Source organism: Pagrus major, chromosome 12 (assembly GCF_040436345.1).
Source record: "Pagrus major chromosome 12, Pma_NU_1.0".
NCBI lineage: Eukaryota > Metazoa > Chordata > Actinopteri > Spariformes > Sparidae > Pagrus > Pagrus major.
In genome coordinates this window covers 17,879,029-17,905,629 of record NC_133226.1, presented here as the reverse complement: position 1 = coordinate 17,905,629, position 26,601 = coordinate 17,879,029, and the positions used below count along the sequence as shown (strand labels likewise).

General features: G+C 39.9%; 1 protein-coding gene across 2 annotated transcripts in view; it reads left to right on the top strand.

Annotated features, from left to right (window-relative positions):
• Nucleotides 1-26,601, top strand: part of LOC141006338 (astrotactin-2-like) — a 301,384-nt gene that overhangs the window by 74,649 nt on the left and 200,134 nt on the right. For both annotated transcript variants that reach the window (XM_073478512.1, XM_073478513.1), the window contains exon 3: nt 20,163-20,583. In XM_073478512.1, coding sequence (XP_073334613.1) covers nt 20,163-20,583 — 421 coding nt within the window. The remainder of the gene's footprint in view (nt 1-20,162; nt 20,584-26,601) is intronic.

The window sequence follows — 26,601 nt, the reverse complement described above, 5'->3', positions numbered from 1 at the left end:
TATGCCACTGCTCTGGCGTCCTTGCATGGTGTTTATTATATACAATCCATGAAGAGCACAGATGTTCAATAACAACTCACCACATGCATGCTTAATAGAGAAGATATCCCTTCTAATAATACCCCTCCAGACATCTGAGTCACTAATGTGGCCATTTATGTTTTCTAGTGCTACTATAGATTTCTAAGAGGGGTCCTTGTCAAGCGGCTTACCGTTCTCCAGGAAGTCGATGTGCTTCATCCTGCCATTAGGTACTCGGTTAAAAGAAACAGTTGGTGTTCTCCCCTCTTCTGCAACATGCAGTCTCATTGGAGTGACCCTCTCATCCACTGGGACTCTCTAAATGTGCCTAGTTGCAGGAGTGGGCCTTGGTGTTCCTATTCTGGGCATGGTTCTCATCGGTTCTTGGTGGAAGTCATCGGAGTCTTTTTGAAAGACTGTTTGTCCTTTTAACCGGAACTGTTTTACCTTCCATGTCCCCATTAAGGTGAGCACTGGGGTAAGGCAAGAGCTCACCTTGCAACTAGATCAAAGAATCAAATGTCAAGAGAGATGGTTTGTACTTCACATACGTGATTTAATTGCCATTCTTGGTTTCTTATTCTGGACCACTTCCCCCCCTTCCTCGGAAAAACAGGAAGCTGTCCCACTCAATTGCCGTTATTAGAAACATATCATTTTAAATGATATAATGACATGCTTTAGAACAACTTGTGCTAATTAGTTTATTAGGATTGGGTCCCCCCTGCATATGCCCTCACGGTGGTTTGGTCCACTACACCAACCCAAACCTCAGCACACATTAGCAGTCGGTACGAGCAGTCTCTGGGTGTGTGTTGGTGTCCTGTGTTGGTGTCATGACCTCTAGTAAGTAGCTACTTTGCCAAAGTTAAGATGAAATAAAATATGTCAACATTTTTATTGGCTTCTACCACTCAATACAACAAAACACAGTCACCATTATAACTAGACAGCATTTTGTTCGGTCCATTTCCTCACGGTTGGATCTTGTGTGTCGTCAAGACCTGAACCCTGAAGTTATTTACCTCTCAATTATCAGTTTAACAGTAGTCATCAGCATTTTTTCTACATACATTTAATACAACAGTACTTTTGGCAGCACTTTTGCTCTACCCTTCAGGAATTGCTCTTGATTACCCGATACAGGGGGATTAATCCAATATGGCCTACTACAGCAGGGCACAGTACTCTCTGCAGAGTGATGTATATAGTATATTCTGTAGTTTATCGGCACAAAGGAGACAACAGAGCAAATAGCAAACAACACAAATGTGTTCGCATTAAATTAAAAACAGAGCATGCCAGGCTGCCTACGAGGGATCGAATTCTCATCAACAACAGTTAAAGGTACCCATCAATAGGTGCTACAGATGAGCACAATCATTTCTTGATATCTTAAAGATTGAATGTGATGGTCTCATTTAAACAAAACAGCCTTTAACAACACACACATACATGAGCGTTGTACTAAATACCAACAAAAATAGGCTAGACTGCCCATAGGGGATCCAGTCCTCATCAACACTGCTCAGATAGTACAGTGCAGTGTTAACAGTGAATAATACAGTTATTTGAGAAAAGCCGTTATTTCCCTGTTACTCACACCTTGATGTTGACTGCTTTTGTATCAGACAAACACGTTAGTCTGCACCTTCCCCCCTTGTCCATCAAGTCGATAATCGACCTGCCTCACCGCCTTGCTAATTGTTCTTAACCAGAGCCATTAGTGCTATGACATACTGTAGGAGATGACGCTCTTGATTTAATTAGGAAACAAGGAACATGGTGTTCCATAATTGTCTCTTTATAACTTCCATGTCTGCTGCACAGTTCAGTCATCATGTTCTTGAGTAACCAGTGTTCATCCTCTGGATTTATCATCATCTTGCAAATTATGTGATATCTCTTGCAAATGTCTGAAAATCAGCCAGGAGTAAATGCTGTTTCCTCAGGAAATTCTAATTATAGTAACCTTTTTAAAATTACAAAGAAGATGACTCTGCTAATCAGTGATCTGGAGTAAGCTGTGAATATATGCACTTTTCATCATGTATGAATCACATTTCTTATGGAACTACACTACAATCTGGCTATGCAGGTATTTTCCCATCACGCCCAGCATGGATATGAGGCCAGTAGTACACTTGGGGCAAGTGTAAAAAGTCTAATTTCCTTTAATTAGTCCATAAGGAGGGCATGAGCCTTGTTACAGACCACTATTCACTGTAATCTTCTACAGCAAGTGACACCATATGCGATATCCTACAGTAGGTCAAGGTTTTCTCGATGTGTTTTCCTCGGGCCTGGCTCTGGCTTTTATTTGTATCCATAGGGGAGAGAATGGTACAAGCAGCTCTTCACGGAAGCTTCCTGGCATGGTTCCCACATGTTCTCATTCATGGCTGCTCTGTTCCCAGATTTTAGCAGGGCACTAAACACATGGTCAGGTGCTGTGGTACTGCTTCGAGGACTGTGCCACTGTCATGATGGCTTGGGTCCAGGCTTTGGTTGTGACATGAATGTGGCAGAGAAGGGGCTGTTTTTTTTGTCTTTGGCTTTTTAGTAAAGTATTTTATACCATATGAAGTAAATTGGACATACCTCCACAGAATTATCTGCATACATATACAGTATCTTTATACATTTATACTCAGGTTTTTTGTCGAAGATATCTCAATAGAAGTTGCTAAGGTGCTATTTGCATATCATTTAGTGATGACCCAGTGCACAATGATTCATAGCCATCTACATTTTAGATGCACAACATGTCATGAAACTGGGTTGTTTCTCAATTTGCACAGACACTCATTCATATTTATCAGGGTGCATATTCTCCACAAGGAGAGCTGTTCAGACATGGTCACAACAGTTCTACACATGCCAACCTGCGCCACCTAAAAAAAAAAGGAAATTATGTAGTCAGAACCTGAGGTCGGAAACTGCAACTGGGGTTCTGCTGTTGGATATTACAGGCATAGCCAGTGTTGGGTATTACAGTATGCGTTATAAGTAATGCATTATAGTACTCAGATTTCTTTTTTTTTGTAACGAGTAATGTAACGTGTTAGTTTATTTTTTTCAGTTTACAATCATTTACATGATGTGTCAAGAAATTAAGTTCAAATGTATTATAGCGAGCATTTAAATTATATGTTGGAGCACCTAAAAACTTGTGCTGCACTCGTGCAACCAATGTGAATAATTAGTCTAAAGCCCGACGCAAGGAATCTTAAAGTAGGCCTGGGCGATATCCAATGTTTTATATCATGATATTATCCTGCCTAAATACCGCAGTACACAATATTACCGTCATTGGGGTGGGGGTCCAATTTTTCTTACAATATGTAATTATATTTTTTTTATTATTTTTTTTTATTTTATGTTGATTAGAAGTATAAATAGTATAATGAATAAAGGACTGACAGGTGAATAAGCTGTTCACATCTTTACCTCTCCCTTTGCAGCAACACATACAATACTTTTGAATAAAAAAATAATAATAATATTAATCAGGAACTTTTGAATTACATATATAGTAAGTGTGATAGTATAATATAGCGCAGCGAGTCTGTCGCTGGGCCCCTTCCCTCTGAACTCTAGAGGGCCAGCCAGGTGAGAAATAACACTGTCATATATTAAAATACAGTCAGAGAAGTTCCTATCAGGTGAAGAATCATACAGCTGTTGGATATTCGATATGGTTATAGATATCCTTCATGGTGGCAAATATTTCAATATTCGATAATGTCTAATATCGGCTTTTATTGTTGTGTTGTTAAGCTTAATATCGTGTGTGAATGCACATTAATGTGCTGGCGCTATGTTATGTGCAGTTGAACTTTACAGTATATGTGGGTGTACATGCTTGGGTGGAGGCCTCTCCCCTCCAGCATGATTATTTTGGTTCGCTCACCCCTTTTAAGAGTTTTAACAGTCATGTTGTTCCATCCAGTCCATCCATTTTGTGAACCGCTTGTTGTGTGAATGGTCACAGGGGGCAGGAGCCTCACACACCAACCACTGGACAGGTTGCCAATTTTTTACTGAGCTGACATCCAAAGACAGACAAACACAAATTGTACACACATTCACGCCTATGGGCAATACAAGTTTCCCAACTATCGTTTGCATGCAGACACTGGAAACAGAAAGTCTAGACAGATTGGCCTTATCTGCTCAGTTGATTTGAACTTTTGACTCTCTTGAGTTGAATTGTATTTAGATTGAATTCTCTGATTAAAAACATACAGGACTGCTTCTATACAACAGCTCACAGCCACCTTAAACATTCATACTGTGCTCAGCTGTATGTGGGAGTTTTTGAGTTGCATATGTGAGGAGGTAATATGCCCTATATGCATGAACTGCATTAAAATTAATGTCCTGTATGTGTGTGTATGTGTATATATATTTTACTTGTATTGTGATACGATAGTTCTCTTAACAATTCAATTTCAAATATCTATTCGGAGAACATCCCCTGACACAAACGTGTGCAGACACACTGATGTTTCACCCCATACGCAATCTGGCTGTTCCTCTTCCACACACACTGCACGTGCATGCTTGAAAACACAGACCGTTGTAATAGAGCACTTGTTTGGCCGGGCAAGTGTCATGACCAAAGCAAATTAGCTCTCTTCAGACCTCTGGTTGCTCTGCAAGTCAAAGAGGGAGGATACTATTAATAGAGACAGAACTCAGGTAGAAGTAGCTGCATCTCCCCAGCTTTGTTTTTTTTTCTTCTTTTTTTTTTTCTTTTCCCTTTTTCTTCTGCCCATTCACTCCCCTCCTCTCTGTTGCCTGGGTAACAGTTACCGATGGAGACCAGGAGTTCGGGGAACAAAAGAAAAGTCTGGTGCTGAAGGGAGAGGATTATTGAATAACTGTGTTCATGCATGCGCTTTTGACTGCTTGCTTATGTGTGTGTAGATGCTCGATTGATATGACGGCATATAGTCCAGAAAGCCAATGGGCACACAGGCATGATTGGTGGTGTTAAGTGTGTGGAGGGGATGTAGATCGTTTATAAAATAGTACATCCATGTTGGTGCAGAATTATGCCTACACACTATACATGAAATGGCTTACACTGTTTGTTTTTTTGTTAAAAGCTCTCTCTGTGTGGGTGGGTGGATCTTCATGAAAGCCTGCTTAATCGATGCATTTTTCTGGGAAAATGAAACAATTCATGGAAACTGTAGATTTGAGCACCATTAGGCGTAACAATCACTAATATTTGGAGCCTACAGGAACTTTCTTAATACATATGTAAACAGCAAACCTGTCTCTATTCCTGTAATTTAACGGAAATAAAATCTCACATCAAAAAAGGTGCAATGTGTGATTTTTAAGTTTAAAATTCAAAAGTTCATTCAAAAATGTTCTAAAATTATCAGCGGAATGTGAAAAAATAAGTGTTTTGATGTCATGTCACAGATGTCAATGTATTGTGCTGCAGAGTTATTAACTGATGTTAGCATGCTAATCGACTAGCCCTTGCCCAGTTAGCTTGCTCCCAGCCTAGTGAGGTAACTGGCTAACAGCAGCTACAGTAAGCAGCAGTTAGTGGTTGTTCTAGTGATATGCTGCCCCCTTTAGTTTGGAGAATGAATTCCAGTGGTAGACAATTTTTACAAATTGCCGCTTTAAACACAAACAATTAGCCAGATACTGATCTGAAATTGACCTGACCTGACTTCTTATCAGTCTACTTCAGTATTCATAATAAGATATCAATGTTTTCTATATTGTGACACTCAGTTGGAGACGTTTTGGGTGGCAATGTGATAATTATCTCTCTTTTTGTCGCATTTTTCTTTGTTATTAAACCCGTATGTTCACAGCTCAACTCTTGGAACAGTTCTAGAGAAGGAGCCAGGGGAATAACAACAACATCATATATTTTGCATATATTTTGTGGTATTTAGTTTCATTTTTACTTTCCTATATTGTTCGGCCATTTTCGCACACTCGTGTGGTTGAAACTATGCAAGCGTTCTTCAGGATGAAACAAGGGGACACTCAAGACAGCAATCGAGTGTGTTCTGTTGAGATGCTTCTTAAAAGAGATGTTTACTGTTGGGAATTAGGCCATCCTGACTGCATATCTCATTAACCTCTATGAACTTGAAAGATAACGACACCAAGCTCTTCCATACTAACCACCTTAAGCTGCCAGACAAGTGGCTTTTTTTTATCCCCTCATCTGCCACTATATCTCACTATTGATTCATCGCAATACTCGCTGTTCTTTTAATGGCCCCTTGAAGCACAGTGATTAAAGTCTTGGGGAAATTTCCCATTAATGTATATTTGAACTGCTTGTTTTCCCTCCCCTTAGTGCTAATGATAGCAGATGTTTTTTGCTAGCAGCCATTAATGACTCAAGCACCAATTGGGAACATCTGTGCTATTTGAATTGGGCTTGAAAGTGTTATTCAGACCTGTGGTATCTATTAGCATTTTCAGAGCGAGCTGAATCCATTAGATGTTGTCTTTGCAGGAAGGTGTATGTTCTTTTCCCCTCCTTTCAAGCCAGATTGAAAGACAAACAAAAAAAGAGGTGCTCATTAAATGCTCCTGTTTTAAACCCATGCCTTGGTGAAGGCAAGTGTCGAAACACTCTATACTGTATATAACATGAAATATGTGGTGTGGAGCTGTGAAGAACTGCTGTGATTTGAGAGACCAGAAAGGGGGGGTTTGAGGGGGAGAGCACGAGAGAGACTGAAAGTGAGTTTTTGATTGCATCTGACACGAATGGACAAAGACTACCTTTGCCTTCAGCTGCTGGCGCTCGCTGACAGGTCTACTCTCACAAGCTGTTGTGGTAACACTTGGCCGACAGCTGCAGATACAAATAAAGGCCTCACTTCCAGCTCAACGACAGGGAATATAACAAGAGCTGAAGCCCCAGCTGCCTCTGATGGAGGTACACGGGCATGAGCACACGCTAACACATAAGAACACCTATAATCACACATACTGTAGCTCTATTGCGCCCGCCAGCTTTCAAGGCGAGAATATTTCATTCTCTAGCAGAGAGCAAAGTCATTCATTTCACATTTTTAGTCTTGCGTTTATTCATTCTGTTAAATACTACACAATCTGAATAATCCTTGTAAGCCTTGAAAAACACTGTTTTTTTTTCAAATATGGCCCTCCAAGCAAAATGGGAAAACTAAATGACTTTGTATGCGTGTCCACTGTTATTTTACCACATGTTGCCCTTTACAAGTACGCGCCATTGTCCACAGTCTGATGCCTGTATCTTTACAAAAGCAAAAATCCATTCCCTTCCCCTTTCACTCCTCAGCCCTTCCTTTTTCTCAATCAAAGTCACCCCAAGGGCCTCATTGTGCAGACCCTCTCATTGCCTTGTTATCAACAGCTGTAGCAAGCCTGTATTGGCCCCTTGTGACACCACTGCAAATATTGGCATTACGTTTCTAATCACATTTCTTCCTCTGAAATGTCACTGAGGCGGGCATGTGTGCTTACAGTTGGCACTGCCTCAGTGTGAAGATATCATTTATCTCCTCTAAAAGCAAATGAAAGAGCCATAATGTACTGTGGGTGGGTGGGGTGGCGTTAGACTGTGAGGGCATTGCAGTCTCTTCTTTTCCAGCAGTACTAATTTGCCACAGTAATGAGCAAGCAGCGGTGCATGGTCATCAGGCAATTATATTTGGTTACCATGCAAACAGTGAGCATCATGGGATGTCATTATACTGAGAAATATACCGGGGCTCTATTACAATGGGAGAGAATAAAACAAACGCTGGCCATCATCTTAGTGCAGGCTTCTTTTTGTGGGTGATTTTGAAATGCAAACTGTCTTTCCTCAAGGGATGACCTCATGGGTAGCAAACTGATATATTCAGTCATTTATTTATTTTTTTCAGTTGCCCTTTTATTGAGTTATTTTTTCCATTATTCAAAAAGGTTAATTACATCAAATGAAACTCATGGAGGGGCTCCGTATGCTCTGTTCTCTAATTGTTTAGCTTGTAATGTTCAAAAAATACAAGTCAAAGACCATCATTTAATACAGTAAATAAAAAAAAAAATGGGAAAGCCTAATTTACCTGGAGCTGTATGCATCCAGAAAAACAATCAAACTCAAACTGGGTGAACTGAAAACAAAGATAACTGATTTTATTCATAGGGAAGGCCAAAGCAAATTTATGTATGATTATACTTTGAAATGCCCATTGGGTGGTATAATGGAAAATGTTTAACAGAATGCCCCCGTAGATTTTTGTAAATACTGATTTTATCTATCAGTTGTGCTGGCCCATTGCTGCATGAAGCACAATGCAGAGGCTCCACTTCCTCTATTATGGAAAAGAACACATTTAATTGTTTTTATTCTGTCAGAACACACTGTTACTGTTGTTTTACGAAGTGTGTAATTGTAACATCTAAGTATAAATTAGACTGCAGAGGGCCGAATGTTGAAGGATAATTTTTTTTACAAATCAATACAAATTATTTTTGGTGAGGAATATGTTCTGTGTCATATCTACTGCCCTTCCCTCAGTCTCCACATGGAGAATAAGAACAACTACATCCAAATGCCGTTTGTTGACTTAAGCTCAGCATTCTAAACAATCTCTCCCATGAAGCTGAGTGGAAAATGTCACACTCTGGGCTTGAGTACCACACACTGCAATTGGATATTGGACATCCTCACAAACAGACCCCAGACAGTTCGGCGGTTACACCTCCTCTACATTAGTACTCAACACAGGAGCCTCCCAGGGCTGTGTACTCGGCCCCCTCCTGTTCACACTTTGCACCCACGACTGCACTCCAGACATCAAGAGAACTTTACTGTGATGAATGTAGAAGACACCAACATCGTCTGGTGCATTATAAACAAAGATGAGAGTTCATAAGGAAAGGAAAGGAAATCTTTTGCAGAGTGATGCACAGAGAACAATCTACTGCTCAACGTCAGCCAAATCAAGGAGCTGATTGTTGATTTTAGAAAAAAAAGGATGCACACACACAAACACACACCTCTGTGTACATCAGTGGAGCTGAGGTGGAGCGGGTGACCAGTTTTAGATTCCAGGGAATCAACATCACAGAGAACTTTTCTTAAACTAAGTCTTAAATAGTTTGTTTTGTTTTTGTTGTCTCTTTAATGTAGCATAAAATGACTCTTTACAATTACAGTGTTGGGTGTTTGTAAAATGTTCACACATGCAGACAAAAGAAGGCAACATGCAAACACGTGTTGAAACTGTAGTGTTTTCCTTTTTACAATTAAGGCAATTGCATTGTGGGTATACACTTTACTACATTGTACAAATTCATTCATGGTATTCATGCTGTTCTCTTTGTTGTTTGGCATGGGTAAATGGAGAAAGGAATATATTTTTTGCAAAGACAAACTTTACTTACAGTACATTTCCTTTTTAAAAAATGACTTTGCTCTGCAAGTGTTGCATATGTATAAAGAACTCCCCTTTCATAGCTGAGAGGTCATTTATCTCTGTAATCTATGGTGTGGATGCAGACTTCATCTTTCTGTACAGGCCCCGAGCTGGAGACCTTGACTTATTGTTAGGCTTGCTAAGAGAAGAAAGTGGTGGGTGTAGGGCATGGGCTAAAGCTAGAAAAGTCAGGAAGAGAGGTATTGGGTGGGCGTGAGCAGCACACAAGCAAATCAGTCCTAATTCTCTGTTATAATTCAAAAGGCCAGGGCTCAAGACAGCATTATCTTCCCTCAAATCTGTTCCCCGTGTGGGATAGTGCATCATAGCATGTAAAAGGGAAGGATAGAGAGGTGGAGTAATGAGGTATAGGACTCAGCGATTGAAAAGGGGATGGAGAGTGGATGATTGAAACATGTATTAGTTCCCATGGCAAGAGGGACGAAATGGAAAGGTCGACCTGGTGCTTTCCAGTTAAGCTGTGGGAGATTTTCTTTCAGTTTTCAATCACAGTGTAATCAGATTTCATGATTAGGTACGGGCTTTTGGTCAGTGTAATTTCTCTAGTGATTTGCATAGCCTGGGCTGTGGACTTTTTAAATTATTTTCAGTTAGCCTACTTTAGAATACATTATTTCACTGGCATCAAATACTTTACCTTGTCACTTGAGATATACCATATATTTTGTGTAGGCCTTTTGAAAATGTGTCCTTGTTTATATTACATTTTTTGATAACTGAACAAAGCCTGTTCTAACAAGAGGAAACAGTGTTGCCACCTACGCACTCATTGGAGAGGAGGCAACAAATAAGTCTGATTTAGTGTGTTTGGGGTTGTTGTTGTTGTTGTACATCCAACCTGCCACTAAGACTCACTAAGTAAGTGAGTGAGTCAGCTAGTCAGAATGGATTAATGCATGAGACACACCGCTAAACCTGTTTTCTGCATACATTCAAAACACTATGAGGCCAAATTTGTGCCAAAAATCATATTTTCAAAGCGGCAAACGCAAGCTCGCACACATGTAGACTGGAAAGTGCCGACCATTTCATGTTGCATGTAGTTTCATGCACTCTATGATCTTTTCACATTTAGATGATTGTGTAACCTATTCGTCCCAAGCAGCATCTACAGCAACTAAGCCCCCTAATGATGATATATAATTGAGTAATTAAAATTTTGGACAGGAAGCTGATACGATCACATCACATGCATCACAATGTTGTGAAGAATTAAAGTATGTTACGCTGTTGTCATTTTTAAGCCGTAGATGCCTTCACAACCAGGCTCCTCAGGTGATCAGTGATCACTCTGATCCATTCTCTGTAACACGTAGCATCCAGCAACAGGAACTGTATAGTACACTTGCATAAATCCTCATTTGAACATGATTTTTTCTGTTCAGGGGATCAACATGGGGAATTCCTGACTAACTGGATCCTGACTGGGATCATTTTAAACTCAAACTGAACTGGGTTTTGAGAACCAGTCGTGTAGCCATGATTTGGTGCTTCTTGTTTTATGGCGCTTTATTGTATTATAATTTGTGTCTTGAACTCTTTTTTTTTTTAACTCTTTTGTTTTCTTTGTGTATTATTGTTGAGTTTTTGTTATGTATTGTCTCTTGTGTATCTGATGTCCGGTTTTGTGTATTTTAATGCCCCATTTGGGACTGGGGATTGCAAATAGCTTCGGCTATAAATGCAGTGGTGTGTGGAATCGTTCTATGCGACATACTTGATAAATAGACAAATAATAAAACCCAGATCGTGGAAAAGCTTATATCAGCCTGGCTACACTGTCTGTGTCATTCGTCTGAAACTAGTAATTCTTTCTCCATTAGCCCAGGTAATGGACAGGGATTCTTTCTCCAAGGTGAATCGGCCTAGCGGAAACATTAACCAGAGAGCCAAATCCTGTCATTCACGCTGAGACTTCTAGTTGGACAGGGAGAATGGAGAGCAGATGCTAGGGCACATGCCACTTTAACTTCCTGCTGGGAGAGAGTGATAGGAGGAAGAGATACAACTCCGGGAGAGGGGGTGAGGTAAGGAAGAGCGGGAGGTTAACAAATAAAGGATGGTGACAGAAAAAAAAAAAAGTTTCCAAGGAGGGGTGGAGAATGTTCTTTCTTTGAGGTTTTTGGCATGAACACAGCAGCAAGCCATTAAAGGTGTGCTTGCTTTTCGTAGGAAGGCAGAACATTCATATGACTGTGCGCGCACCTGTGCTTGTGTGTATTTGGCTGTGATAGCTCGCAAGAGTATCCAATGCTTCCAGTCGTGTCATCTGAGGCTTTTTTTGTGTTAATAAATGCACATCATCTGCTACGTTTAGTTTTCTTTGACTGTCTGAATGCAGCATGCGACTATTGCACAGTGGCTCTAAAGAATTACACGAAAGATTGGTAGTCCACTCACACTTCGTTCAGAGCAGGAGGTGGATGGCTACTAGGGATCAGTGAGCCGTGGCCTCCACTGTGCACAGATGGTGGCTAAACCACAGAGCATGTGTTGGATGTGCTGGCTCAGAATCGTGTTGTTTCGCTGCATAAGAAGCTTATTAGGATCATAAGGGACTCATAGATGTGCCAGAGTACACATAAAAGTCCAGTTTTGCGTCATCCTGATGCTCCATGGGAGCTATTGAACCAAGATTGAAGCGTGGATCAATATAATTGATCATCAAACTTCCTAGCGGTTAGAGAGTATGATGTGGTTTGAGGGTTCCATTGATTTTCATTTATTAAGTGTATGCAGTTTGCTTCTGTTTGCTTCCTTATAACCTCTCAAGCACATACTGACACTGCTTTTCTCTCATGAAATCTGTAAGAAAGGAGGAAGAGAAAAGCTGCAGGGTCAAGGATACTTTCATAATAATAATCAGGACAATCACAAGGGAGGGAAAACAAGACAGAGGGCAGGAAGTAACACGACGTGACACATGAGGACGAACCTTACAAAATAAACCGGAAACAAAAATTTAACCACGTTAATCACTACTGTGAGGGGTTTATTAGATCCAGATCCAACTCTTTAACCTCCGGAACTGCTCGCAGACTCGTGAGGCCGCCCTGATGAATATCAATATTTAGAATTTAAAATCTGGACGATTACGACCATTTTTCCAACCATCCCGGGGGCAGCTGACAATGCTGCCAAGCAATAGTAAACATTCGAGCCATTAACGTTAGCTAGGATACTTCTGTTGACAGATATAAAAACTGACAACAACTTAAGAATTGTCCGTCTCCCCAAACAATTTCTCATTTAGACTTGTTTCCTCTTGCTCTGCACCATACTTACTTTCTAGTTAATATATCTAGTTAGACTGTTGGTATAAATAGATATTTACAATAATTGCTGATTTTATTGACTTCATGCCGCTCGCTTTTGTTCTGATAACAACATCGAGCAAAGTATCTGCCTTCACATCTGCTGCTGTGGGCTCCTTTCGTCTGTGAATGGGCCAAAGAGAGGTGACACATCTGAGGGATCCATGGTGACAGTGCTATTTCTGTCCTCAACAGAAGAAATGCCATCAAAATGAGAGTCACATTGCAGAGATTAGATGCAACAGCATCAATATGCATAAAGAATATCACAGCAAAACACCTACGCAAACACACTCAAGATGTTGCTGCATGTTTACAAGAAGTTGCGAAAGTAAATGTTGACCGTGTACCTCGCAAGACAACCCAACCGGAGAAAGACATGCTCTATTATGATAACTGTACGTGTGCTTCATAAAAAAACAATGTTAAATGCTGATCAGGAAACTGCACTGGAAATGGCTTATGCAAATAATCTAAGTTAAACAAGTGTAAGCCTCTGATTCTATTATAAATCTTAAACAGACTGATAGCTGGAATTGAACAAAAGTTAATTTATGCCAGTAGTGTATAGCTTGTTTTAAAGCCTTACAAAAGCCCAACCTTGCAGGTTCTTTCTCTAAGACACACAAGGGGCTGTCTACAATTAATCAGTGATTGACTGTCTTTAATTCACATCCACTTGAATCAAGCTTAATGATCAAATTCAGTTCCTTTTTTTGCTTTAGCTTTCTAAAAGGGAAACAATGCGGATTTTCAACCAGATGTGGCCCAGATTTGTTGCTATTGTATTGTAGTTCTACAATGTGAGGAGTGTATGTGAATGAACACTGTTCATCTTCCCTCCATGTTGCCTGTATTCAGAGCTCCCAGCTCATTTACCGGCAAAAGTCCGCCACTGTGTTGCCATTTTTCTCACTCAAGGTTGTGCTTCCACACATTTTGTATTCCAAGAAGTCGGATTGAGAGAGGGGTGACACAAAATTCAGGTCCAGCTGTCCAAACTAGGTTGCGCGAATCAAATATGAATCAAGATATACGCATGTTACTGCATGGCCAATTTCTTGCTGCCGATGTAAATGTAGTGTACTGTTCAGTTGTAATACGAAAAAGTGCAAGTTTGCAAATGGACGACCTGAACAAATATATTTTTTGTGTGTCTTCGCTAACAGCCCAGTCTTATGTAAAGACCATCTTTTCAGCGGTGAAGTACTTCTTTAACTAACTCTGTCCTTCTTAAAGCAATGACATTGACTTAAAGCATGTATCTATGGGGCCGCATTCAACTGCCCACGTACACTTACACAGTTGGGCAATTGTAGTTCTGTATTGTGACTCTGAGGTTAGGAGCTGCACTGTAACTCAATGATTTTTATCTTTCTTTCTTTCACTTTTTTTTGTAAAAAAGTTGTAAGTGATTTGACCTCATGGAACCTTTGAAGTTAAATTTCTTCCAACTTTTGTTACAGTCATTTCAGAGACATTAAAAAAGGAGGGTGCATTTTCCAAGTTCAAACCCTGTCCTCTCTCCTCTCTTCTCTTTTTCTTTCTTTAACTCGGAAATGTTGACAAAAATGTGGGGTTACTAGCAAGCCTTGCCCATTGTATAATATTGTTTTTGACTGTTAGCCATAGTGGGCAGCTAGCAGAAAATTGTCCTAATACTGTGGCTGATGTGTGTTTGGATTTCAGTTGGCATGAATTTGGTTAAAGTGTTGAAAGAATTTTGGATGAAATCTTATTTATCCATTTTATTCTGATCCTCCACTCCCTGTTCTAACAACGGTGAAGAGTCTGACGGTTTTGTATTCCTCACACACTGTAATTACTCCTGTAAATGTCCGCACATGTTCCATTTTGCTGGAACTATCATGATTGATTTGAACAAATACATTTCTGAAACAGCCAGGAAAAACAAATGTTACTTCCTTGTTAATTACATTGCATCTTTGTCCAAGATGATCAAAACAAATCATGTTCATTTTTTTCACATTGTGGTGGAAATTTTAGTGCAGTATGTTTCGAATGTGAGGGAAAACAAAATTACTTACATTTACATTTAGGGCATTTAGCAGACGCTTTTGTCCAAAGCGACTTACAGTAATTCATACATACACTGATGGCGGTGGACTGCCATGCAATGTGCCGACCAGCACATCAGGAGCAGTTTAGGGTTCAGTATCTTGCCCAAATCTTGTATTAGGCTCATATTTTCTAATGTATGGTACTGATTTTATTTCTCATGAAGCGCACAACAGAATCAGACGGTTTTATTCTTATGCAGCGATTTATAAAATACAGTAAACACAAGAATAGTGTAGAGTAAAACATAGTGAACATGACCCAGTGGGTTAGGGTTAGCGTTAGGGCTAGGGTTAGGGTTATGATTTAGTGTTTTTGAAAATGAAAAATGTCCCTTATGATTTCAGCTTTCATGGCTTCATCCACCACTTTTAGATTCTCTCTGAGGTTGTAGACATAATATTATTCTGGCATTGACTGGCCGCTTTTATATGCATTGACAGGAAGTACAAACCTGCTGCTGTCCTTTCTCTCCTGTAGATTGAAGATGACTGCCATGGCCAAACATGGGGTAATAGTTTAATCTAAGAGATTTGCTGGCATTATGTCGGTTGAGAAAAGGTTAGCAAAAGTGTTGAATAATTCAGTGCTGGTGTTTGTAGCCAAATTCTACATTCAATCTGTGAAAGAACGAGGACAGAAAGTAAGTGAGAAGGGATGAAAAGGTAGTGAGGAGCCCGGCAGGGAATGATGAAAGAAAAGAGGCAAGATGATGCACGGGAGAGGGGAAAAAGGGGAAATTGGAGGGTAGGAAATGAAAGGTAAAAAGCAGGGACAACAGGGAAATTTACAGGAGGAGGCTAATGGCGCAGAGAGAGGAACAAAAGGCAAGAGGAAAGAAACACGCAAGCTGATGCAAATTGGAAGAGGGAACATTATTGGGAAAAAGGAATTCAAAGTAAGAAAAATAATCACAGACTGAGGTAAACCTATACTACAGAAAAGAATGGAATTATGGGGCTTCCAGCCACTCTCCTCCCCATGAAGTCACTTAGGACTAAAGCAGCGGGGATTTGTAGGTACTGAAGATGAACAGAAATCCCATTTTCCCTCATGGCTACATCTGCCACTGCGAATTTATATGGCTGTTGTACTGAAGAGTGGAAGACAGATGTGATCAAACATGAAGGGGAATGGAGACTGAGAGACACAGTGTAATCGAAACGGGGAGAGAACAAAAAAGCAGGAACGGTGGGAAGCGTGAGGGAAAACATTGTGAGATGATACGGGAATGGAAATCGGACAGAATCCTCAGGGCACCGATGTGACAGAGTCAAATTAACCACTGTAAATTGAAATATGGGGAGGCTAATGAAGGTTTAAATGTCAATTATACACGCAGTTGCAACCAAGCAACCCTATTTAAGACATTAGGAACGTGAAGAAATCGGTATGGCAGCACACCAAGCTCAACACTAAAAATACTACTCCGCCGTTTCTTCGACACGGTGCTGCTAGCTTCAGAATACACGAGAAGTTAGCAGCAAATATCTCAGTTACAACAAGACTCAGCTAGCCAGGCAGTTTTGTGTTTATGCGTGCTACAGTATTTAGTCAGTTTGGGAAATCCCGTGGTCTTTAGCTAGCATCAGCATTAGCTGAAGTTGGCTTGCTGACTTGACTAATTGTTTTGCAGTCATTAGTCAGATTCCATGTAGTTATTTCTCGAGAGGGAGACAGAATTGCTCCGCAGTGTGAATGTATTTTGATTATATTTTTTATTTTGTTGGTAACTGTTGTTTAATTGCTTACACAAACACTTGCACTGAAGCACCTCAGTCCTTACCTCATCGTTGTAAAAATGCCCGTAATGACAGTAAAGACGACCTTCTCGTTCAATATTTCAAATACGTCTCGGTGTAATTGTTAAAAGGTGCGATTACTTCAAATCGCCTACTTGCCATTGTCAAGCAGCTCACTTGTTACAGCAGCGTTGATATGAATAATGACATCACTAAGCTACATAAACTTTTCCTGTCTCATGTGAAGCTGCTAAAAGGAAGATTATTTCAAAGCGAGACTTCAACCCTTTAGCTGCAGTTTCACATCACCATTTTTCAGTGGTGCTTCAGAGCAGTACAGTGTCACTCCATTATCACCCTGCTGCTGAAATGAAACATAAGCCTTCATATGTTTTTGCTATTCTTCAGCGGGAATTAATGTAGAAGTGCAGGCTAAGGGGAGTTAGCGGGACTGCGTTTTCTACAAAGCTGCCATCCTATTGGAGATTAATGAACAAGTTTGTCCGGGGTACTAGTCCTCTCTGTGCCGCCTCTCCTCTCAGCATAGTTTGATTTATGGACACCCAGCAGTGCGTGAGTTATAATTTCAAAGGGGTTTGTTTTTCCTCATGAAGATGGAATTTTAAATGCTGTGATGAATGACGCCTTGTGGATTTTTATTTATGATTCTGTCGTGGTTTAGTTTGCATTTGTGTGAGCGCATGTGCGCTCGTGTTCCCTGTTCCTGAAGTTTATGCATATATGCATATGTGTGTCATTTTGTGAATTTCACTGCATTTTTTAAATATGTGCCTGCAAAAGTGCTGCCGCTGCGGTTTCCTTCTGACATCACAAATATATCACCTTTAGGTTGCCACGTCGTGCTGAAGCAAATAGCACGTCTCACCTATTGAATGTCATTGTGAAAAATCAAAGAATAAGTCATGCTCCCCGCTTCCGCTCCACCACTCTGTCTGCGCATATGGATTTACTTCATCATCCAGCCCCAGCATGTGTGGCAGGGTGTTTGATGTTTCTGTGATGGTGAGATATTGGATGAACCGTGGAGAAATGTGATGCTCCTTGGTGAATTTGCAGGACCACGGTAAATGCTTAGAGTAGAATGGGAGGGCAAAACAGGCTAACAACCCTGGGGCATTGGTGTATGTGACATTCTAAAGATAGGAGTCCAGATGCAGCACCGCTACAAAGGAAATAATTCCTGCCTGATGTCTGTGTATATGTCCTGGAGCTATTACAAATACAGGAAATTGACACAATAAAAGGAGCGCAGTAAAATACAATCCCTGTTAGCTGCACAGTGAATTCCTCATTTGTGAATCTTATGGTGTCAAATTATTATTGAGAGGTGCCTGATGAACCCGATGGCAATTTTTACCATTGTAGTTTATTATGTTCACGTCTGTTTATGTATGTGAATGTATGCAGGTGCCAGCTGAATGTCTGAATGCAGAAAGTGCACGATGTGCTAACAAAGTGCTGATTTTGAGCTAAAACAAACTGTAATGTGCTGTGCAGCAATTTGTCCTTGTGTGTGTGAGAGATTTAGCGTGTGTCCGTGTCCTTCCTACCTTCTAATTACTTGCTAATGTCATCATTGCTACAGGGTTGTTCTGTGTTTAATTCTTCTGTCTTTTCCCTAAATAAGTCCAAAAATATTTCAGCTTCCTTTGTCTTAATTAAGGGGGAGAAACAAAATCCTGTGAACACCGAATGGAAAAAACGACCTCACCTTTTCAGCAACTAAATCGCTGCCTAAAACCCTCTCAGGCTTACAGCCTAAATTGAACTTTATGCAAGCGTTTTTTGTTTTTTTAAGGCCTCACGAAACCCCGACCTTGCGTGTTGGTACTTCTTTCATTAACACACAGCGGGGGCTGACTACAACTTGTCAGTGATTGAATATCTTTAAGTCACATTCACTTCAATCAAGCTTAATGATCAATTAGTATTCATCAAGCCCCTAGAAACCGTATATGTCTGACATATGCTTGTTGATTAGTGTCAATTTGTGACTGCCATTCCTCTATATGGCAGATGTTTCCGCAAGATAGCTGACGGAGGGAGAGATGTAAGCGAAGATGTTGCGTGAGGTGAAAGGCACAGGTGCATCCTGGCGTTCTGAAAATGACTGTAAATGCTTGTAATTTGGGTGACTCACCAACACAGCATGTGAGAACTCTTTCTCTTTCTCTGAGTTAAATCTTCCTGAACACACAGGTGTTTTGATGAAGTATGACCTTCAGTGGATATCCTTCTTCGAATAAACATCCAGAAATCATAGAAAAAAAGGACACTAATTCAAATTATAATGTTTTTAGTGAGTCCTGAAGTTATTCAGTGATGATTGTTTATCCATACAAGGATACATTGCAAACGGGAACTGTTAATAGCTATTTTCGCACACTTTTAATTGTTCCCATTTGCCATGAATGTCCCTTTTTATGTGGCAGCATCATATTTCTTGAACTCACTAATGTAACACCAACATAATAACTAGTAATAATATTTACTTTATTCTTATCACTCTTAAAGACAGATTTAAAGTTCTGGACATAGGTAACATGGAGCAAAAAAATGAAAGGAAAAGTTTCTGAGGGCAAAAAGCAAGTGTTCTTGGGGCAATTAAAAATATTTAAAAATAACATGAGAAAACAGGCAGAAAATGCTAATGCTAGCCAGCTTATGTTAATGTTGCTAATGCTAGCTAGCAAATGGAGCTGGACGTTTGTTCCACAAACTGGCAACTACCAAGACTAATGATGCTAACAACCACGTGATACCGGCAGCGTTATACAAACCTTGTTATAACAAGGCTTACAAACCTTGTTATATGCTTACATAGCGATAAACAAAACAATCGACAAACATTTTAAAATTATTATTATTATTATTATTTAAATTATTATTATTCGTCATACTTTTTTTAAGGAAAATACATACTTTTATTCTGCACGTCTCTACAAGCTCTGTAGATGTATTATTCTTAAAAGATTATTTGTTCTACATTAAAATGTTATCAGTATAACCTTTAATTCTCTTCTTGAACCATTCATATGCTTATATTAACAGAGTGATGAAAACCTATGGGTGTTTGTATTCGGGGGGGCCACAATGACAGAACTCCTGCTGTATCAGGATGCATCTGTGAGGTTATTATTTTCAACACTTCTCCCTTTTAACATTAAATTGTCCAGATATTTTTGCCAGCGTACCTGTCTGTTGTTTGGGCACAATTCATGTAGTCTCTTTCGGACCCTGTTAGCTGCCTCTAGTTGTTTTTAGAACTCACATATTGAAGTGCTGATTGCCAGATCTCTTCAATAGCTGGCGAATTGTTATCATTGGCACCCAACCTAATATAACTGGCACTGAAGCAGTGATTGTAATTGCTATTGTTTGAGGTGGAATTATTTTTCCATTATGTAGTTTTTTATTTGTTGTGTACCATTACGAGCTAACTGTGAACATCCAAATCGTTGACCTCGTGTGCTCCTCTCACATTCTCCTTCTCTCTTTCCTCTTGTTTTTGTCTCCAGGGCGGCCTCATCGCCCTCCTCCTCCTAATTCTCCTCTTCACCCTCGTCCTGTATACGCGCCACCGGTGGTGCAAGCGTCGCCGCATCCCCCAGAAGAGTGCGAGCACCGAGGCCACCCATGAGATCCACTACATTCCCTCAGTTCTGCTCGGACCCCAGGGCCGGGACAGCTACCGGGGCTCCCGAAACGCACACCAGCACGGGAGCTCAGTCATCGGCATGCCCATCCGCGAGACCCCCATTCTTGACGACTATGACTGCGACGAGGAGGACCCGGGCGGACACTCGCATAACTCCACGCCCAACCAGCTCCACAACAAGCTGAGCGACGGGAAGATCCAGGAGGACTATGGAGTTAACATTGGACACACAGACATGATGTGCAAGGATAACGAGGTTAAGCATACTTTTGAAAAACGAGGTAGGTTTGCTTGTCTAAATTCATTTCCCTTCAAAACAATTTGGTATAATGGAAATATGATCGCTGCATGCATACAATTTAGATTAATTATCTGATAGCAGCAAGATTAACAGCATGATGCTGGTTTTTGTCTCTATCATTCCACGACGAGCAGCATGCACTTGTTGTCATAGAAAATCTGCTGTGCTCAGTGGTAGTTGTCCTGCTATTGCAGGCATAATTTGTACATCCGCGGAGGCTCTCAGTGCCAGCTCCCCAGATGGACCAGCCTGGACAGTTCACTTTGGCTCTGGCCGGCCCACCCATGTTCTCGATAGCACAGCATGTACTGCTTACGTTTCATCAAAAAATAGGCAGTTTTGTATGACTCATGTCATCACATCCTCCTGGTTATGAGAGAGGAATATCATATTCCATGAGTTATATTACAGCATCAAGTACAAACTGTATTTCCATACTCGCTGGCCCTTTTTGGTTAACATGGCAACCGACCCCGTGTGTCAAGCAGTAATGTAATGCAGTGTCATGTAATTTGATGTAAAGCGTAAAGGTCAAGTGACAGAGGCCATCAGCCTTGTCGATAAGTTGTTGAGGTTTGTCAGAGGGTCAGCCTGTTGACCCTTGTTGAACACAGTCAGGGGGCCGCACTTCACAAGTGAGGGTTACAAGGCTATCTGGCCATAACTAACTCATTCAAACTATTACAAATGACGTTGTAATCACAGGCCATGTAGCATTTGTTGATATAATATCCTGTTGAACTCCTCTGCAAAGTCGGACTTGAATAATTGAAGGGTGCTGACGGAGTTGGAGGGTGCCCTGGTTATTCATGTTATACTGAATTATGCACGAGCCAAGTTTGTGGAAATGCCCTCTCGCTCCCATAGTATGTATCACTCTACATAAGTGTATTTGCACGAGCTGTTTGCAGCTCACTGTGTACATTGCTTACTTGAAAGAGGCAGAAAAAAGGCCAAACCACTGAAAACATTTCATTTATTTTAATTACATTGCTGATCCATGTTTGACACAGTGAACTTACATTTTAATTTTCTTAAAATTTGATCAAATAATACAGATGAGAAGATATGAATTTTTTTTAATAGAGCAGATGTCAAATCATGTATTACAGTGCTTTTTAACAGGGGGTGAAAAATTGAGGTGAAATTAAATTAAATTATCGATAGGCCTATATTTTTCACTTTCATCCAGAGGAAGTGCCCCAGATCACATATTTGAAGATATTAAAAAGCTGAAGATATGTAAATTGATTCAATGATTAATTTATGATAGCTTTGTGGCACAGGCTCATGATATACTGTACCTTTTCGGCTAAAGAAATGAATATTTGCTAACATTTTAAACAGAAAATAATGTATTCGACAAAAAATCTCATGAAATATATCTTAATTATTGTGTTGTTAATTAAGTTGCCCAGTTGTATCATCTATTGTAAAGGTTGCACCGGAGTCACAGTTCAACGCTTTGAAGATGATAATAAAAAATAACAGCTCACTGCTAGAACTCCTCCCTGCTGTTATACCCTTCATCCCTTTTCATTTAGTTCACTTGTTCCATCTTTACCTCTTCATTTCACTCTTTCTTTATCTCCCTCTGTTTTAGTCTCCTTTTCCTCTTTCCTGTCATGTTTCACTTCTTCCCACCTCGCATACTCTCTTTGTTCCAGGCTTTTTTTGCGGTGACAGTGTCTGACCCACCTTAACTCAGCTGTCTGGCATCTGCACTTCAATGACTAGTTAACGTTTGCGGTGCATTCGTGCGTGTGTGCGCGCACTCTGTGTCAATCTGTGTGTCAATCTGCCTCGGTGCAACGTAGCAGTGAATTTGGGCATTCTCTCAACGAGCAAGCGGAATGGATTGAGTAGCTAATGAAGCACAAACACAGAGCTCTGCAAAGAGCACCGAGCGGGTAGACCAACACATTTTCAACGTGGTTAAAGTCGGGGGAGACAAAACTAATCATTTTAAAAAGTCGACTTTCTAAGTAAAGGCTGTGATGCTCATGTTGGCAACACTTGATTATAATCTCATTAATAAATTGGTAATTAAACATTAGTTAAGTTATTTAACTGTTAACAAACAATGAAATGCTCTACAAACATGTATTAAGCAATTGTAAATGTTTATATACATCAGTTGCAACTTTACAATAAACAATTGCTTAATAAATGGTGTATAAATCATTTCATTATGAAATGATAACTATTAACTTAGCATTTATTAATGATGGTAATTATACAGTAAAGTTTTACCCAGACTTTAAGTTGACATAGCTTTCTGAGTCCCTCGTCAAACATAGTTGATAACAATTCTAAAATTCAAACTTGCATTTCAACTATGATAAAAACTGAAGGTGTAGATATATCTGGTTCAACTTTAAAGGTACCCTTCACGTGTCTGTCGTTCTATCTGCGTATTTTCTGGATTTTCTTGGTCAAATATGCAAGCTGCTTCATTACTGTACATTGACAAGTGCATGCAATGACCTCCCTCATTTACACCGACCTTACAGATAAATGATGTCTTCATGTGAAATAAAATTAATTAATACAAAATTAATATATATATATATTTATATATTATGCACTTAAAGTCCTCAGCCCAGTGTTGAATCACTGTTACGGACTAAGCAGCACTTACTTAAAAAAGGAAACGGAACATTATGCAACACGGTGAAGGCATAGAGGTTAATTTCTGCTTCATTCCCAAGGGGAAAGGCAGAATGGTGGGACAGAGCAGAGAGGTCAAGACTCTTGTAGCCTGTCTATTGGGCTAATCACCAAATGATGCCATTATTACAGGAGAACAAAAGGTGAAAAATAGCCCAAAGAGAGAAAGAGAACCAGGCAGACACAAACAGATACATCAGCCACTTAATTACCAGCAATAAATGGACCACTGCATTTACTTTTACTAATGTTCAGCACATACAAAGATTTATCTAAAGTGACATCATGTGTAACATAGAATACATTATGGTTATGATTTAGTAATCTACCCTAATGTGCAAGTAGGAGGAGAAATGGTGAATTTCATGCCGCACACCGTGTTTCAAAGCCTTGATAAAGAACAACAAGGAATATAGTTTTGATCCATATTGAGTTAATTGACTCTGTGCCAAACATGAAGGATATTAAAATGACAAAATTAAAGTTAAGTTTAATTCAAGGTCTAACACAACAAACATGCATGAGGCAGTATTTAACAACGTAATAACCAGCTTATGGCATCTTAGCTAACAGTGATGCTAATGGTGCAAAACAAAGAGTGATTGTACCATCATATAGTAGCAATATTGTGTGATATCTTAGAGTTTACTGGAAAGGGATTCTGATCCTCAATAAAAGTCATCCAGCTCTATTCCTTAAAATGAGAACAAGCTATTTTTGAGGTCAGATTTTATTTGTTGTGGGCAATATGAAGCCCAATGCACAGTATTTCACTAGGACTTGTAAGTTACGTTCGCAGCACAAATGAAAAAAGTTACAAAACGGCCAAGCGTGTCTAGCTACATTATCACCAATCAAAGTTGAGGCTAGCTCAACTTTGATTTGTAGCTCACCCTGCCCGTAACACAGCGACAAGTGCCTCACTTACCAGCTTCATATCGCAGGCTCCCATTGAAAACGACTTGTAGCCTGTAGTTTTGTCACCGTAAACACATCCCTGAATACACCATTACTCTGTATGAAAGTGAATAATCCATGTGGCCGGTTCTGTTTTTTTTTTTTCTTCTTTCATATACAGTTCCTGACACATCCTTCTAGTCTCATAAACAATCTGGCCTTTTCCGAAAGATAGCACACAAACCATTTCATTTGATGCCTCTGCATGCCTCTCCATCTGTACTCTGCATAAAGCGGCGACATTTGAACACAGGGGCGATTAACTCCTGTCCCACCTGTTCTGTGCTACGCGGCAAAAGTCTCCAAATACCAGTCATCCTTTATCTGTCTGTCCTTGCTGACAGATAACCCCATTCAACTGAACTCAATAGTATTATCCCCAGGGATTATGGCTATGCCTCGCAGGGTTGTGCATGGCATTGGCTTTTGTTACACAGACAACCAAACAAATGAGGCCTGTCAATTTCATTATTCAGCAATATCTCCACAGCTTTGGGAATGTGTCAGGCAACTTGGAAAGTGTAAATCAGGTGCGGAAAAACCTTAGAGGCATGCTGAATCTTGTTCCATGAGGAGGGCTCAGGGAGCAGTTATCACCATCAGACTGCCATCATCACACACACCTTCGCGACTCAGTTTACAATGTATGACAGCGAGCTGCATCTCCTGCCGATAACCTTCATGTGTAGCTATCTTTTGTCGGTAGAAAGGCAAATCATACATATCATGCGCCTGGAGTCATACAGTTCAAATGCAGCTCTGAGATGCAGGTATAGTTGTATAATTAACTCTCAAGAGCTCTTTGTAGAGGTCTCAGGGTCCTCTTGGAGTACTGTGCCCTATACTTCAAATAAGCAATTGTTCAGATATTACACAAAACAAACAGTAACCTAGTAACAAACACCAATTGTGATTCAGTAAAGCCTATGAATATAATTCATAATGTATCTTATCATTCGCAATGCTTTGAGAAAAGAGCCATATGCACTTCAGCTGCAGCCATGACGTTGCCACTTCTTGCCCAGAGTATTTGTACATTTTAAATATATTTATAGAACATTTAAAAGAGGTACATTTGAACTGCAAGCCACAATCTGATTTGAGCTTAATTCTAAAACTGTGGACCCAGAAGATCAATGGAATATGACCCCTTTCACAGCAACTGTCAGCACACTATTGTTGTCCCTGTACTTGTCCTATGCCCTGTAAAAGTCATTTTAGGTGAGAAAAAAGTGAACACAGAATATGCAGAGTTCAGGTTGTCACCACTTTGAATAATCGAGTCAAGGGGTAATTCTGTATTCGTTCTCTTTGTTTTGTCCTGCCGTCATAAAGTATTTTTAAAAATGAGGTGCTTTTCATCCTCGCAGTCCTTGAGAAATGCTTCCTGGCTTTTATCTTATCAAATTGAGATTACTGCAATACTCACCAGAGACCGCGCTCCTGTTTTAACAGCACAGAACGCTGCTTCTAGCTTATAGACTCAAAGAATGGGAACATTTTGCTGCTATTTTAGTGTCAGCCACAACTACAAACAAAGTTTCTCCATGGTGAGTAGTAATCAAGCGTTGACCCACTTACGAGTTAACTGCCCTCTTGTTCTGTTGGTTGTTTAAAATGAAAGGGGTTTGATGACTGTGTGCAAAAATCAAAAACTCAAATCTTCACAGTTGCTCCATAAATTAATGTCTAAATTAATATCAACAAAAACAACAATGTCAATAATAATGTTGAGATTGACCATGCGTATAGTTTGGTTTGTATACTCCAGAGGCTCTAGCGTCTCCTAGTTTCTAGCTTCAAACAGTGTTCTGGGGACGTTATCTTCCTCAGAGAACAGCTTGTTCATTTAGTCACAGAAAAAATAAATAATTCTGAGTTTGTATTATTACCTTATCAATAACTTTGCTAACTCCAAAAATGTGAGAAATGCAAAAGTCTTAATTTATTTGTTTAATTAAATGAAGAAAAAATAAATAAATCAAAGGTTGTCCTGGAAACTGCAGACATAATCACACTGGCTGCGATCAGAGCAAAGAGCAGAATGTGATGTGCAGTAAATGCAGCTATTCTGTTGTTCTTGATGGTCAACAACATGGTTCATTATGTCAAGTGTAAAAGCATACAGAATTTCTTCTTGGCTGCCATTCTTTCATTGGGTGGTGCTGCACCATGTGACTAGTTTACAGAGTAGGGATCAATAGTCAGTGATGGAATGTAATAAAGTACATTTACTCAGATACTGTACTTCACTACAGTTTTGAGGTACTTGTACTTACTTGAGTAATTCCATTTTCTAGTGCTTTATACTCCTCCACTCCTCTACATTTCGGAGGCAAATATTGTACTTTTTACCCACAACATTAATGTG